This window comes from Gymnoscopelus braueri (assembly GCF_963280865.1).
Source record: "Gymnoscopelus braueri genome assembly, chromosome: 22".
Taxonomy (NCBI): domain Eukaryota; kingdom Metazoa; phylum Chordata; class Actinopteri; order Myctophiformes; family Myctophidae; genus Gymnoscopelus; species Gymnoscopelus braueri.
The window spans coordinates 10,262,380-10,278,379 of NC_137624.1; the positions used below are offsets into that span (position 1 = coordinate 10,262,380).

The 16,000-nt window shown below is 43.4% G+C and overlaps 2 protein-coding genes across 2 annotated transcripts; both read right to left on the reverse strand.

The window, feature by feature from the left end:
* Window positions 1-1,936: 1,936 nt before the first annotated feature.
* LOC308078177 (G-protein coupled receptor 182-like) lies at window positions 1,937-4,920 on the reverse strand. Its single transcript, XM_080419301.1, has 2 exons — window positions 4,811-4,920; window positions 1,937-3,626 (listed from the first exon to the last, which is right to left on the reverse strand). The coding sequence occupies exon 2, from the start codon at window positions 3,621-3,623 to the stop codon at window positions 2,541-2,543; it is 1,083 nt and encodes a 360-aa protein (XP_080275427.1). The 5' UTR covers window positions 3,624-3,626; window positions 4,811-4,920; the 3' UTR covers window positions 1,937-2,540.
* A 3,719-nt stretch (window positions 4,921-8,639) lies between these two features.
* LOC308077860 (G-protein coupled receptor 182-like) lies at window positions 8,640-10,899 on the reverse strand. Its single transcript, XM_080418829.1, has 2 exons — window positions 10,772-10,899; window positions 8,640-9,730 (listed from the first exon to the last, which is right to left on the reverse strand). The coding sequence occupies exon 2, from the start codon at window positions 9,725-9,727 to the stop codon at window positions 8,642-8,644; it is 1,086 nt and encodes a 361-aa protein (XP_080274955.1). The 5' UTR covers window positions 9,728-9,730; window positions 10,772-10,899; the 3' UTR covers window positions 8,640-8,641.
* Between the last annotated feature and the right edge of the window lie 5,101 nt (window positions 10,900-16,000).

Here is a 16,000-nt window from a genome sequence, read left to right on the forward strand (position 1 = left end):
GCAGTATAGCCAGATCTACACATTGTCATAATGATACGTTGTCACACATAAAAAATAACTAGTACTGGACTTACTTCATCGATTTATTATAGCATACAGATGTTTGTTTCACCTATGAAATAATCAACATCTGTGACGGTCTTGTGACCTTAATTGATTGAAAGAGCTGAAGCTTAATTCCTTTATGCTTCCTTCAGATAGATACTTTGTCACAATGTCACACACTTTGTATGACAGAATGGCATAGATATCATTTTTATTTATGCAAGCGATGGAAGCATAACATTTACTGCATTATCTTTGGCTCAGGATAGTTCACAGCTTGTCTGTTTGTCCAGGTCTACTCTCTAAAACGAATGGACTTAATAGCGCCGGACTTATGTTCCCTCCTCAACCACCTTCAAAAATTAATTCATCATCAGAATTTCAGTGATGAAGTATTTTGCATGGTATTCTGCACGTCTCGCTTCCAGAGGTTTGTGACCTTTGACCCTCTCTAAGCCCAGGTATGGACAGATACATGAACTCTTGTCCTCTTTCTCCCTCTTCTTATCACCAACTTGGTGACACCAAGTCCGCGTTGTTAGAGGTGGAAAGAAACTCGGCCTGGCAGGCTGAAATGGAAGTCACAGGATCAGCTTGGACTTCCTCACAAAGCAAAAACAAGCGAGATAGTGTACTGCAACTTCAGCAAATTGTTACTTACATTTCCTAGTTAAAATGGATAACATTGAGGTTATTTTATCGCACGATACAGCATATCCATTTCCACATTTGCAAATGGCTAAATAGTAAAAAGGTCTTATCTTGCACTGGTCCAACAGCAGCATCTGTTTACATAAATTCGTTGTTATTATAATTCATTTCCGCTATAAGATCCTGGACGTTGCTTGTGAGTTCCTGTGGGAGTGAAAACTATATTTTCTTTCCTCCACTGTTTTAAACTCTGATGTGTTAAATGAAAAGCAAAACATGATGTGTGTGTGTGTGTGTGTGTGTGTGTGTGTGTGTGTGTGTGTGTGTGTGTGTGTGTGTGTGTGTGTGTGTGTGTGTGTGTGTGTGTGTGTGTGTGTGTGTGTGTGTGTGTGTGTGTGTGTGTGTGAGAAAATAGCCGGGGGCTCCCATTGGTTCACCGATCTGTGCGCCCGCCCCCGCCCTGCGCCCCTCCTCCTCTACAATGTCAGCATTGATGAGAGCCCTGACGTCACAACATTTGGAGCGATGCCCACTGCACTCTGGTTGGTTGGGGAAATGAAAGGTTGACTCCCACTTCCTATGCCAGGAATGTCAACAGCTTGGTCCAGGTTTTCTTTTTGAGAAAAATGCGAAGGAAAATAAAAGCCTGGAGATTCAGGCTACCTTTACAATAGCAGGTACTATGTACATGATAATAAACAACAATAGCATCATAATATGCAGATGTGTACATTTATGTGCCACCATGAGGCGAGATTAAAAGTAGCAGCAGGCGCAGTGTTCGTAAGGTGCAGTTCACTAAACCAGAACAGGTAAGGGACATAGGGACATAGGTCTTCATGCAACAAGGAAAGGTAAATCCACATACAGGAGTAGTCCATAGGTAAACACACTTCAGGTAAATCCACAGTAGGTTTGAATTCCAGAGGTTTGTGACCTCTCTAAACCCGGGTATGGACAGAATCCCTGAACTCCTCCTTCTCCCTCTTCTTATCACCAAGTCCACATTGTTAGAAGTGGAAAAAAACTCACCCTGGCAGGCTGAATGGAAGTCACAGGATCAGCTTGGACTTCCTCACAAAGCAACACAAAGTGAGATAGTGTACTGCAACTATAGCAAATGACAGTAGTAGCCTATGTTACTTACATTTCCTAGTTAAAATGGATAACATTGAGGTTATTTTATTGCATGATACAGCATGTGTTATACAGTAGCATTCAGATCCCATTTTATGATTTACGGTAGGTTTTATCGGCTTAGTGATTATGTAGTCAAAAAAGAAGAATAAAGTGGCTTAATAGAATGGAATGGTCTTATCAACAGCAGATCGGACCTAAAAGCAAACATTTCCTTTCCTCCACTGTTTTAAAATGTGTTAAACTGTGTTAAATGTGTGAAAACAAAACATGAAACAGGATGGTGTTGGTGAGCTCATCATTCTAACGATACAAACAGCAGAATGAGTCTTTGAAAGAAGGCGCTACCAATGACTGATAATACAGTGTATAATCTGTGCCTCTGCAAAGTGCATGTGACTGCAGATTGCGACTGTTTACTTTTACTTTTATTTCCACTGGTTTTTATCATGTAGAGAATGTCTTGGATCTGTATTTTTGCATAGATGTGACAGAAGTCCATTCAATCAATAAATCTGTTGTTTACAAATCATGTTCTATTAATGTTTTTAATGTTGTTATATGTACATAGGTGGAGGCCTCGTATAAGCCCTTTGGACTTCTTGCCTCCTCCTGGCACTTTTCTTTTTATATTTTGTGTACTGTTTTTTGTATTGTTTTTATATTTTCTGCTAAATAAATCAAATCAAATCAAATCACCTGCTTTCTTATGACTCAACATCTGAGTGACTGGCACTCATGTCGCTTATCCTCTGCTGCTTGCCGGCCTCTTTTCCCCCTGTGTCAGCCGCGTTAGGCTGAACCGCCTCTCTGGGTATGTAGTTCACCACTGTATTGATCAGGTTGTTGCGGAAGCTCTTGCTGAGGAAGTTGTAGAGAATGGGGTTGGCGATGCAATGGAAGAAGGTCAGGCACTGCACCACGGTGTATGAGAAGTAGAGCACCTGAAGCGTATTACAGCTAAAAACAACAAAGGGGTCGTCGAGTGCGACGGGATGTGAGAAGTCTATGAGAATCAGCGTCTTCACCAGCTGGTACGGCAGCCAGCACACCACAAACACCAGTGAGTAAACATGCACCAGCCACACTTCTCGCCGGCCCTGCACATCCGGAGCCGTGCGAACCGCGCGAACTATGAGGATGTTGAAGGTGATGATGATGGCCGCAGGGCCCAGGAACTGGAACACCACAGCTGACAAATCATTCACGATGTACCACTCTGTGAAATTGTGCTCAGGAAACATGATACAGCCCGGCTCGTCCCATTCCGCGAGTCTCACGTGAACGTTCTCCAACAGTGCCAGGAGGAAGGATAGCAGCCAAAGGCCTCCACAGAGCAACCAGCGGCGCCGGCCCGCCACGGGAAAGCAGGTGGCAGATGAAGGCCTGGTCAGGGACAAATAACGCTCCAGGGTCATGAAGGCCAGGAAGAAGGAGCTGCTGTAGAAGTTGACCCCGTAGATGAGGTTGGTGACCTTGCAGAGGAAGTGGCCCCACAGCCACACGTGTTTCATGGTTATCTCCATCATGAAGAAGGGCAAGATCATGATCACCATGAGGTCTGAAAGACTCATGTTGATGATGCAGAAGAGGACCCCGTTGGCCGAGTGGCGCCGGCGCCAGTTGACCCAGACGACCACAGTGTTCTCCAACAGGCCCACCGTGAAGATGAACAGGTAGAGGAGGAAGAGTGCAATGCGCCGTCCGTCCGTGTTGATGTCGAGGGTGCACTCAGTGTCCCACCACGAGTCGTTGTGGAAGGAGTGGTTACTGTGGTCTTCAAGCGACATGTTCTGGGGTTAAAAGCAGAGAGGACATTGTGTCAGACTCGGTGTGTTTGATACGTTTTCAAACATTACATAAGAAAAGCACATCACAACAGGAGAGTCTAGGTAGACATGCTGGGCTATGAAAATATGATTCCAGGATATTCTAAGTGACTTATAATAGTGCAGTTATAAAAGGCATTTAGAACTCTGTTTCGCAGATTGTGTGAATCTACTATGCATTGTTTGGAACCAAGGGGCCAGCTTCCGAGTTGTAAATTGAGGCTATATAGGAAGAGACAGTTCATATGAATGGCCTGTAGTCTCGCTGTTTCACCCCTGCTGGTGTCAGACGTAATTAAGCTCCATTCACTTTACACTTGATTTTATTACCTTAATAAACATTGTCATAAATACGATACGCTGCCAGTCGCTAGTTTAAAGTCTTCTTTCAATCACCATGATATGCGTTTTGATAAATTATGGTCGCATTTATTTTAAAATTGATGATAAAGTAGGGTATGCTGTAGGAGGGGAGTGGCTACCTTGTGATGATTTGATGGACAAGCTACACAACCAATAGCATTCATTCCCCACCCCCGCTCTGGTCCCAACCAATAGCATTAATTTCCGAGTGCATATAGGATATAGAAAGATGGCGGAATTGAAATTGTTGAAAAATAGGCTTCATTTACGGGTGTAACGTTGTCCATACTTTTTACTGTCTATGTTTGGAACTCTTGCTTGCTTCAAATTCATAATTCGAATTTGAAATGCTCGCTGTTACTGTGTTCAGTACAATTCCTTTGTGATCCCTATCAACAATACAGATAAATATCCATAAAGTTTGTATATGTGGATGAAAGCGGTTGCAAAACACACAGTGATGTTACGAGGATAGTAATGTAAGACACACTCAAGTACCAGGACGATGTAGCCTGACAGTGCATTGTGGGTTTGAGTCCCGTTCCCGATGATCTTTACTGTATATCTCTCCCCATCTCTCTCTCCCTGTTTCCTGTCCATCTCCACTGTACACTATCAATTAAAGGCAGAAAAGCCCCAAAAGATATCTTTGAAAGGAAAAGTACCAGGACCGAAATGTCCCCACTTTCCACAATCAATATACACAAATGTATCATTCCCAATTATCTAAGTACTAAAGTTAAACCACGTCAACTGAATTTGAGGCAGCAAATTGGTCGTATTACCTTGATATGTTGGTGTGTGGAAAGGATCAATGATGAAGAGGGACGGTTCGTCTCAGAGTGAACAGCTTGGGGTTTGTGTCAATCACAACAAGACAAGTTAGACAACTCTACCAACTCTGCTGTCCTGGACTATCTGGGCAGTCAGGCAGCCTGAGCTTCTCCCCTCCCATCGCCCATTAACACACATTCAGACACACTCTCACACACACACACATGCACACACACACACACACACACACACACACTCACACACACACACACACATACACACACACACACACACACACACACACACACACACACACACACACACGCGCGCGCGCGCACACGCACGCACACACACACACACACACACACACACACACACACACACACACACACACACACACACACACACACACACACACACACACACACACACACACACACACACACACACACACACTCTTATGAGATCTAACAGGACATCCTCAGTGACTTGGGGGAATACGTGGTACAGAGCAGCAGGAAAGCCACACACAACTACATTTCTAGGTATTGGGTAATTCATTTTCCTAAGATTTGTTTTGGCTTTTCTGCCTTTATTGATAGTTCAAGTGCAGGATGGACAGGAAAGAGGGAGAGACACAGCAATGATCGTCAGGAACGGGGTTTGAACCCGCGATGTGCTGTAAGGCTGCATTAGAGCACACACGTGTGTGTGCGTGTGTGCGTGCGTACCCTATTTGTAAGCTTTTTTGAGTGTTATGTTGTCCACATCACATCTAAAGCAGAACAAAACAAGGTTTTAGAAAAGAAAGTATACTGAGGCCTTATCAGTTAAAGTGGGTATTTCACTTTTTTTATTTTTTCATAAAAAATAAAAAAAAAAGGAAATATGAGTCCAATGGTTAAAATGGAGATTGAAGTTGAATGGGACAGTAGGAGGGACTAAGGAATTTCAAATATCTTATAGTGTTGAATCAAATAACTTTCATTTCATACAAAGGCCAGAGAAGATGTGAAAATGACCCCAGAATTGTTTAAAAATGAAATTCCCCTTTAAGTAGATAACATGTAATCTTCCTTTCTTCATTCTTGTAGTGTTTTTGTTTTTTGTCTGTTGTAGCTTTATAAGTTCAGATTATACCAATCGCACACTATATCGTTGCTGTCAGGCAGAAAAGTGTTAAAAACCACACAACCAAATTTGAATGATTAAAAACAAATTGATTATGAAACAAAATTGCCAAGTATACATATAACATTCAGTTCAAAATCATAAACGGTATTTCCTCTATTCACTCTGCTCTGAATTAGAAACAACTTTATTGTCCATCATTTGTATTGTTTTTGTGAGGAGGGAGGAGGATAGAGATAGTAAGTGCGGTACAAAAACACAGGAGAGAAACAGTTCAAATATCCAAACATACAAACTGTACATATACAAATAGCATGTGAAGTAGTGTAACGCCCAGGATTTGAACTCAGGTGTCCCGAACGGAAGGCCAACATCTTAACCGCTAGACTAAAGATCATTTTTTATAATCTGAGGGAGATATTAAAGTTTTAGGCCATCAGGCTGAGGCTGTGAGCCACTCTGTTAAGGCAGCTCGCCACCGCAGCGATTTTGGGCCGACTCAGCGTTGGAAAGCGTTAGATATTGTCGTTCCGTCGGGTAGAGGTCCGTCGCGATGTCCGTCGGGACCTTATCGACCCGACGCCGAGAAACCGAGCATGTTCAGTTGTTGGGCCGATCGGTACAGCTGTCGATAGCCGTAGGGTAGTGAAGGGGGGAGAGAGGGGGGTGAAGGCTCTGTAGAGCACCCTGATTGGCTGTTTAGCTTGTTTGGTCAGACAGGCTCCATAGAGAAGACCTCTCATCTGCTACTACTGGTGCAGAAGCAAGCCTAAATAATCCAGAGACATTTGCCTGTGGCACAATCAATCAATCGATCAACTCCAAAGCAAATTTGCATAACAATGTGCACATCGGCCGACTGCTGAACTAAATGCCAACTTTTGCCAACAGACTACCAGTCTGTTGCAGTCTGTTGTGGTCTGAAGTAGTCTGAAGTAGTCTGTTTGGTGGAGAGTCACCTTTACAGTAGCCTCGGAAACCCATGCTTTTTTTTTTGCTACAAAAGAAAAAAAGCCTGGGAGAGCCATGCAGGAACGATGGTCTTAGGACCTTGTTATCTCCTAACCAATCAGAGTGCAGAGGGGCGTCGCTCTAAATTTGGTGACGTCAGCGTGCTCCGTGCACAGGCTGGGGGGGAGGGGCGGGGAGGCGGGGACATAGATTGGTGAAGCAATAGGAAGCCCCGCACGAATCCGGGCGGCTGGGTTTGGATACGCCCTTCAAGACCATCGATTGGGCTCGTTCTCTCAGTCTACCTTTACAGTAGCCTGCCCCAGCACGTCTGATATCTGGCATAGAGGGGCGGATTCAAAATCTCCGGAGAAAACAGCCGGGGGCTCCCATTGGTTCATCGATCTGTGCGCCCGCCCCCGCACCGCACCCCTCCTCCTCCCCAATGCGCAGCATTGAGAGCCCTGACGTCACAACATTTGGAGCGACGCCCACTGCACTCTGGTTGGTTGGGGAAATGAAAGGTTGACTCCCACTTCCTATGCCAGGAATGTCAACAGCTTGGTCCAGGCTTTCTTTTTGAGAAAAATGCAAAGGAAAATAAAAGCCTGGAGATTGAGGCTACTTTTACAATTGCAGGTACTATGTACATGATATTAAACAACAATAGCATCATAATATGCAGATGTGTACATTTATGTGCCACCATGAGGCGAGATTAAAAGTAGCAGCAGGTGCAGTGTTCGTAAGGTGCAGTTCACTAGACCAGAACAGGTAAGGGACATAGGGACATAGGTCTTCATGCAACAAGGAAAGGTAAATCCACATACAGGAGTAGTCCATAGGTAAACACACATCAGGTAAATCCACAGTAGGTTTGAATTCCAGTAGGTTTGTGACCTCTCTAAACCCGGGTATGGACAGAACCCCTGAACTCCTCTTTCTCCCTCTTCTTATCACCAAGTCCACATTGTTAGAAGTGGAAAGAAACTCACCCTGGCAGGCTGAATGGAAGTCACAGGATCAGCTTGGACTTCCTCACAAAGCAACACAAAGTGAGATAGTGTACTGCAACTACAGCAAATTACAGTAGCCTATGTTACTTACATTTCCTAGATAAAATGGATAAAATTGAGGTTATTTTATTGCATATTGTATCTGCTTGGTGATTATGTAGTCAAAAAAGAAGCATAAAGTGGCTTAATGGTAAAATGGAATGGTCTTATCAACAGCAGATCGGACCTAAAAGCAAACATTTCCTTTCCTCCACTGTTTTAAAATGTGTTAAACTGTGTTAAATGTGTGAAAACAAAACATGAAACAGGATGGTGTTGGTGAGCTCATCATTCTAACAATGCAAACAGCAGAATGAGTCTTTGAAAGAAGGCGCTACCAATGACTGATAATACAGTGTATAATCTGTGCCTCTGCAAAGTGCATGTGACTGCAGATTACGATTTATGATTACTTTTACTTTTATTTCCACTGGTTTTTATCATGTAGAGAATGTCTTGGATCTGTATTTTTGCATAGATGTGACAGAAGCCCATTCAATCAATAAATCTGTTGTTTACGAATCATGTTCTATTAATGTTTTTAATGTTGTTATATGTACATACAGTAGGTGGAGGCCTCGTATAAGCCCTTTGGACTTCTTGCCTCCTCCTGGCACTTTTCTTTTTATATTTTGTGTACTGTTTTTTTGTATTGATTTATATTTTCTGCTAAATAAATCAAATCAAATCAAATCACCAGCTTTCTTATGACTCAACATCGGAGTGACTGGCACTCATGTCGCTTATCCTCTGCTGCTTCCCGGCCTCTTTTCCCCCTGTGTCAGCCGCGTTAGGCTGAACCGCTTCTCTAGGTAAGTAGTTCACCACGGCATTGATCAGGTTGTTGCGGAAGCTCTTGCTGAGGAAGTTGTAGAGAATGGGGTTGGCGATGCAATGGAAGAGGGTCAGGCACTGCACCACGGTGTATGAGAAGTAGAGCACCTCAAGCGTATTACAGCTAAAAACAACAAAGGGGTCGTCGTGTTCGTAGGGAAGTGAGAAGTCTATGAGTAACAGCGTCTTCACCAGCTGGTACGGCAGCCAGCACACCACAAACACCAGTGAGTAAACATGCACCAGCCACACTTCTCGCCGGCCCTGCACATCCGGAGCCGTGCGAACCGCGCGAGCTATGAGGATGTTGAAGGTGATGATGATGGCCCCAGGGCCCAGGAACTGGAACACCACAGCAAAGAAATCATTCGCAATGAACCACTCTACGTCGTTGTGCTCAGGCATTGTGTAACAGCCCGGCTCGTCCCATTCCGTGAGGGTCACATGAACGTTCTCCAACAGTGCCAGGAGGAAGGATAGCAGCCACAGGCCTCCACAGAGCAACCAGCGGCGCCGGCCCACCACGGGAAAGCAGGTGGCAGATGAAGGCCTGGTCAGGGACAAATAACGCTCCAGGGTCATAAAGGCCAGGAAGAAGGAGCTGCTGTAGAAGTTGACCGTATGGATGAAAGCGGTGACCTTGCAGAGGAAACGGCCCCACAGCCACACATGGTCCATGGTCATCTCCATCATGAAGAAGGGCAAGATCACGATCACCATGAGGTCTGAAAGACTCATGTTGATGATGCAGAAGAGCACCCCGTTGGCCGAGTGGCGCCGGCGCCAGTTGACCCAGACGACCACAGCGTTCTCCAACAGGCCCACCGTGAAGAAGAACAGGTAGAGGAGGAAGAGTGCAATGCGCCGGCCGTCCGTGTCGATGTGGAGGGTGCACTCAGAGATCCACCATGGCGTGTCGTTGTGGAAGGAGTGGTTGCTGTTGTCTTCAAGCGACATGGTCTGGGGTTAAAAGCAGAGAGGACGTTGTGTCAGACTCTGTGTCAAAGTGTTTGATTAAGTTTTCAAACATTACGTAAGAAAAGCACAGCATTTAGATCAGCTAAAAAAGTACCACTCCTACTGCTGCTATTGCTACTATTACTACTGTACTGTAAATGATGCCACTAATATACTGATCTGCTAGGGCTAGGGGCTACAACTGCTACTGCTGCCTGAAACACCTCAGCCTGCAGCCCAGTGGTCTCTCTCTGTGCTTGCACTCCTACTCTTCGTTGCTTTTACGTCTGTCTTAACATCGTTGTTTGCAGGTTTCACTTTGGCTCCTGCCGCTTCATTACTCTGGCCTCCAAGTTGTGGAATGACTTCTGACCTCGCCTCTCAGTCAGGACTATAGACTCACTCTCCATTATCCACCACAGTCTGAAAACTCACCTCTTCAGACTCACCCCACATCAACCCCGAGCACTCCTTTCTCCTTGTATCACTACATGCACGGATGCACCTCAACCCCTAGCCCTAGCTCACCCCTCCAGCATTAAATTGTTTTTCTTTGTACTCTACTTCTTTTTTTCTTTTTTTTTCTTTTTCATGATTGTTTTGTGGACAAGAAAATTGAAATAATTAGCCATTTTTTAATTTTTGTTCTGAAACAAAAATCAGAAAAATACTTTTCTTAAAGTGAATTCCAATTGCCAATCAAATTATACTATGATCACCAGACCATTTAGAACCCTGTTTTGCAGATTGTGTGAATCTATGCCTTGTTTGGAACTCAGTGCTTGCTTCAAATTCATAATTCTAATTTGAATTGTCCACTGTTACTGGGTTCAGTACAATTCCTTTGTGATCTCTATCAGCAATCCAGATAAATATCCATCAAGTTTGTATATGTGGATGAAAGCGGTTGTAAAACACACAGTGCAAGGACTGAAATGTCCCAGCTTTCCACAATCAATATACACAAATGTATCATTCACAAAATTATCTTTAAGTACTTAAACCACCACAACTGAATTTGAGGCAGCAAATTGATCGTATTACCTTGATATGTTGGTGTGTGGAAAGGATCAATGATGAAGAGGGATGGTTCGTCTCAGTGAACAGCTTGGGGTTTGTGTCAATCACAACAAGACAAGTTAGACAACTCTACCAACTCTGCTGTCCTGGACTATCTCGGCAGTCAGGCAGCCTGAGCTTCTCCCCTCCCATCACCCATTAACACACATTCGTGCACACGGATACACACACACACACACACACACACACACACACACACACACAACGCGCACGCAGACGCACGCATGCACGCACATGCACACACACACACACACACACACACACACACACACACACACACACACGCGCGCGCGCGCACGCACGCGCGCGCGCACGCACGCACGCACGCACACACACACACTCTCACACACACACACACACACACACACACACACACACACACACACACACACACACACACACACACACACACACACACACACACACACATACAGTATATATCTCTAACAGGACACCCTCAGTGGCTTGGGGGAATGGTACAGAGCAGCAGGAAAGCCATTCAAAACGAAATTTCTAGGTTTTCGGTCCTTGAAGGCTGTAGAGAATTACAATCTCAACGACATAATATAACTGAAACACAGTGCTGTCCCTCTTTGTATTTTCACAGAATACTCATGCCTGACCTCTATATCTGTGTGTGTTTGTGTGTGTGTGTGTGTGTGTGTGTGTGTGTGTGTGTGTGTGTGTGTGTGTGTGTGTGTGTGTGTGTGTGTGTGTGTCCGTGCACGCGTGTGTTACTGTGTGTGTAGTCTCCTGTAGCCAGACAACTATTCCACAATCTCTGAATGGAAACATTTGAAAATTGTGGGAGGCAACAGTCTGGCCACGCGAGACTACCGCGTGTGTGTCTTTCTTTGTCTGACTCCTACACAGTTCCTGGGTGTTGAATTGTAGACATTAATGAATTTAATTTGTTTTTCTTTATATGTAGGGTTCTATGGAGTCTTCCTGTCAGTCTCTAAACGCACATACACCCAGTGGCCACTTGATGGCAGTGTATCTTTTGTTACATGTCAGGAGAAGATGGGAATATAGCTGGCTGTTATTCAGTACATTGCTCTATTATTCACAAGTGTAATGAAGCTACAGGAAGTAGTACCTCACTGTATTATAAAGTAATTATTTTATCATTTGTGGTCAGTATGAACCCTATGGCATATTTTTGGCACTCTTTTTTGAGTATTACGTTGTCCACAACACATCTAAGCAGAACAATACAAGGTTTTAAATAAAAGTATACTAGGGGTATTTCACTTTAAAGCACTTCTGGGGCTGTGTATTTTCAAATAAGTTTAAAATATATATATTGTTTTTCATTCTTTTTTTTTAAAGGTAAATGATGAAAAACACGGCCCCCTCACGCATTAGGACAAAATCATTTTAAAAAACGGTATTTCCTCTATTCACTCTGCTCTGAATCAGAATCAACTTTATTCTCTCATCACAGGTTTACAAATGAAAAGCAACATGTTTTTTCATGCATTTTTGTGAGGAGGGAGAAGGATAGTGATAGAGTACGTGTAGGGATAGAAACAGGTCAAATAATCATAAATACATACATATATACAAATAGCATATGTAGTGGCAGGTACTATGTACATGGTGTTTAAAACAATAGCATCATATGCAGATGTGTACATAAATCTGCCAAAATGAGGCGAGATTAAAAGTAGCAGCAGGTGCAGTGTTCGTAAGGTGCAGTTCACTAGACCAGAACAGGTAAGGGACATACGGACATGGTCTTCATGCAACAAGGAAAGGTAAATCCACATACAGTAGTCCACAGGTAAACCCACATCAGGTAAATCCACGGAAGGTTTGAACTTGCAGTGTTCCACACGGTATTATTCTGCACTTCTCGGTTCCAGAGGTTTGTGACCTTTGACCTCTCTAAGCCCAGGTATGAACAGAAACCCTGAACTCCTCTTTCTCCCTCTTCTTATCACCAAGTCCACATTGTTAGAAGTGGAAAGATCTAAGCTCACCCTGGCAGGCTGAAATGGAAGTCACAGGATCAGCTTGGACTTCCTCACAAAGCAACAAGACACAAGATAGTGTGCTGTTGCAATGTTATACTGTATGTTGTTGATATGTATGCAATAAATGCTGTCAAAATCCCCCCAAAAAAGACAAAAGATGGTGTGCTGCAGCTACAGCAAATTACAGTATGTGTTACTTACATTTCCAAGGTAAAATGGATAACATTGAGGTTATTTTATTGCATGATACAGGCAAGTATCTGTTGTACAGCAGCATTCAGAACCAGATAATGTAATGATTTAAGTTTACTGATTATGTTGTAATAATAATTATAATAATCCAACATTTCCACATTTGCAAATGTTTGCAAAGGATCGGTTTTATCTTGCACTGGCCCGACAGCAGATCTGTTTACATAAATGATTCGTTGTCATAATTAATTTCCACTATAACATCCTTAATGTTGCAGTGAGTTCCTGTGGGAGCGGGGAAAAAACAATGCCTTTCCTCCACTGTTTTAAACTAATGTGTTAAATGAAAAGCAAAACATGAAGTGTATTATAAGGGGAAGGTTTTGGTGAGCCCATCATTCTTACATAACAACAATGAGACTTTGAAAGAAGACACTACCTATGCCTCTGCCAGCTGCATTTCCAAGGCATCAAAGACAATGTGGCTTCATATTAACACTATTTTATAGAATTTTACAGTAACTTACACTTGTTTTTATCATTGAAAGAAAGTCTTGGACCTGAATTTTTGCATGGATACCAATAAATCACTAGATTTCTTACGATTCAACATCTGAGTGACTGGTACTCATGTCGCTTATCCTCTGCTGCTCCCCGGCCTCTTTTCCCCCTGTGTCAGCCGCATTAGGCTGGGACCCTGGTCCCATCTGAACCCCAGCCGCCTCTCTGGGTATGTAGTTCACCACGGTATTGATCAGGTTGTTGCGGAAGCTCTTGCTGAGGAAGTTGTAGAGAATGGGGTTGGCGATGCAATGGAAGAGGGTCAGGCAAACCATCACATTGTATGAGAAGTAGAGCACCTCCATCATATTACAACTCCAAACAAAGGGGTTTTCGAGTGAGATACTTAGGTATTCTATGAGTATCAGCATATTCACCAGGTGGTACGGCAGCCAGCACACCACAAACACCAGTGAGTAAACATGCACCAGCCACACTTCTCGCCGGCCCTGCACATCCGGAGCCGTGCGAACCGCACGAGCTATGAGGATGTTGAAGGTGATGATGATGGCCGTAGGGCCCAGGAAGTTCACTCATGTTGATGATGAAGAAGAGCACACCGTTGGCCGAGTGGCGCCGGCGCCAGTTGACCCAGACGACCACAGCGTTCACCAACAGGCCCACCGTGAAGATGAACAGGTAGAGGAGGAAGAGTGCAATGCGCCGTCCGTCCGTGTTGATGTGGAGGGTGCACTCAGAGACCCACCACGGCGTGTCGTTGTGGAAGGAGTGGTTGCTGTGGTCTTCAAGCGACATGGTCTAGGGTTAAAAGCAGAGAGGACATTGTTTCAGACTCTGGCTCAATGCTGTTTTTTGGGGGTTCATCTGATTATTTTTTTGAATATGAGATAAGAAAAGCACAGCACAAAAGGAGGATTCGGGCAGACATGCTGGGCGAGGAAAATGTGATGTTATGTAGCTGATAATAGTAGTGCAGTAAGAGAAGGCATTTAGAACCAGAATGTGCAGAATGTACAAATCTATATGCCTTATTTGAACCTGGGTTCTGTACAATTCCTTTTTGATCAATCAACAATCCAGATAAATATCCAATACATTTGTATGAAATATCCCCAATTTCCACAATGAAAATACACACATTCATGTTGTAATTACTTAGAAAAGTGAAACCACATCAACTGAATGTGAGGCAGCAAATTGGTCATATTACCTTGATATGTTGGTGTGTCTACTGGAAAGGATCAATGAAGATGAAGAGGGAGGGTTCAATCTTGAGGCCTAATTGTGAGCAGCTTGGTGTCTGTATCAATCACAAGACAACTCTATATACCAACTCTGCTGTCCTGGACTATCAGGCCTGAGCTTCTCCCCTCCCATCGCTATTAACACACATTCGTGCACACGCGCACACACACACACACACACGCACACGCACACGCACACGCACACGCACACGCACACACACATGCGCGTGCACTTACTGTATGCGATCTAACAGGACATCCTCAGTGGCTTCGGGGAGTGGTACAGAGCAGCAGGAAAGCCACACAAAAGTAAATGTCTAGGTTTTGGGTCCTTGAAGGATCTAGTAGTGAATTACAATCTGAACTGAAACACGGTGTTGACACTCCTCTTTGTATTTTCACAGAATACGAGTCATGCCTGACCTCTATAGCAGTGGTCCTCAACCTTTTATAGATCGTGGCCCACCCATCTGATCACTTAACATGGCAGTCAAATTGTTGCTGTTCGTAAACTGGGTCAGATAGGTGGGCCACGTGCATTCTCAGAGCATGACACTTTAATCAATCAATTGATTGTGTGCAGATCAATTTCCTATTCATCTCAGTGAAAACTATTTTCTCAAGGTTTAAAATAAAAAAAGTGTTGTTTTACATTTTATATGAGGGGGTCTGCAAAAGCAGTGGTGTAAAGTAACTAAGTACATTTACTAAAGTACTGTACTTAAAAATGAAATTTAAAGTACAATTTTGAGAATTTTTTTACTTTAGTGGAGTATTTCCAATTTTCAATACTTTTACTTCTACTCCACTGCATCTCAGAGGCAAATATTGTACTTTTACTCCACTAAATTATTTGAAAACTTTAGTTACTAGTTACTTTGCAGATACAAATTATTATATTATAAAACATACATTAACCACTTCAGCGCTATTTTATACATAGGCTATTTGAAAATAGCCGATGTACAAGCTCACAACGATGCGACGCGTTGTGAGCTTGTAGATCGGCTATTTTCAAACATTTTAGTACTTTTACTTTCGATACTTTCGGTACTTTAAGTATATTTTGATGCCAATACTTTTGTACTTTTACTCAAGTAACATTTTGAACACAGGCCTTTTACTTGTAACAGAGTATTTCTACATTGCCGTATTGATACTTTTACTCAAATAAAAAATGGGAGTACTTTTTCCACCACTGCAAAAGACACATGATGATGTGAATTCACGCTACCGGGATGGTTTACCAGGCTAAG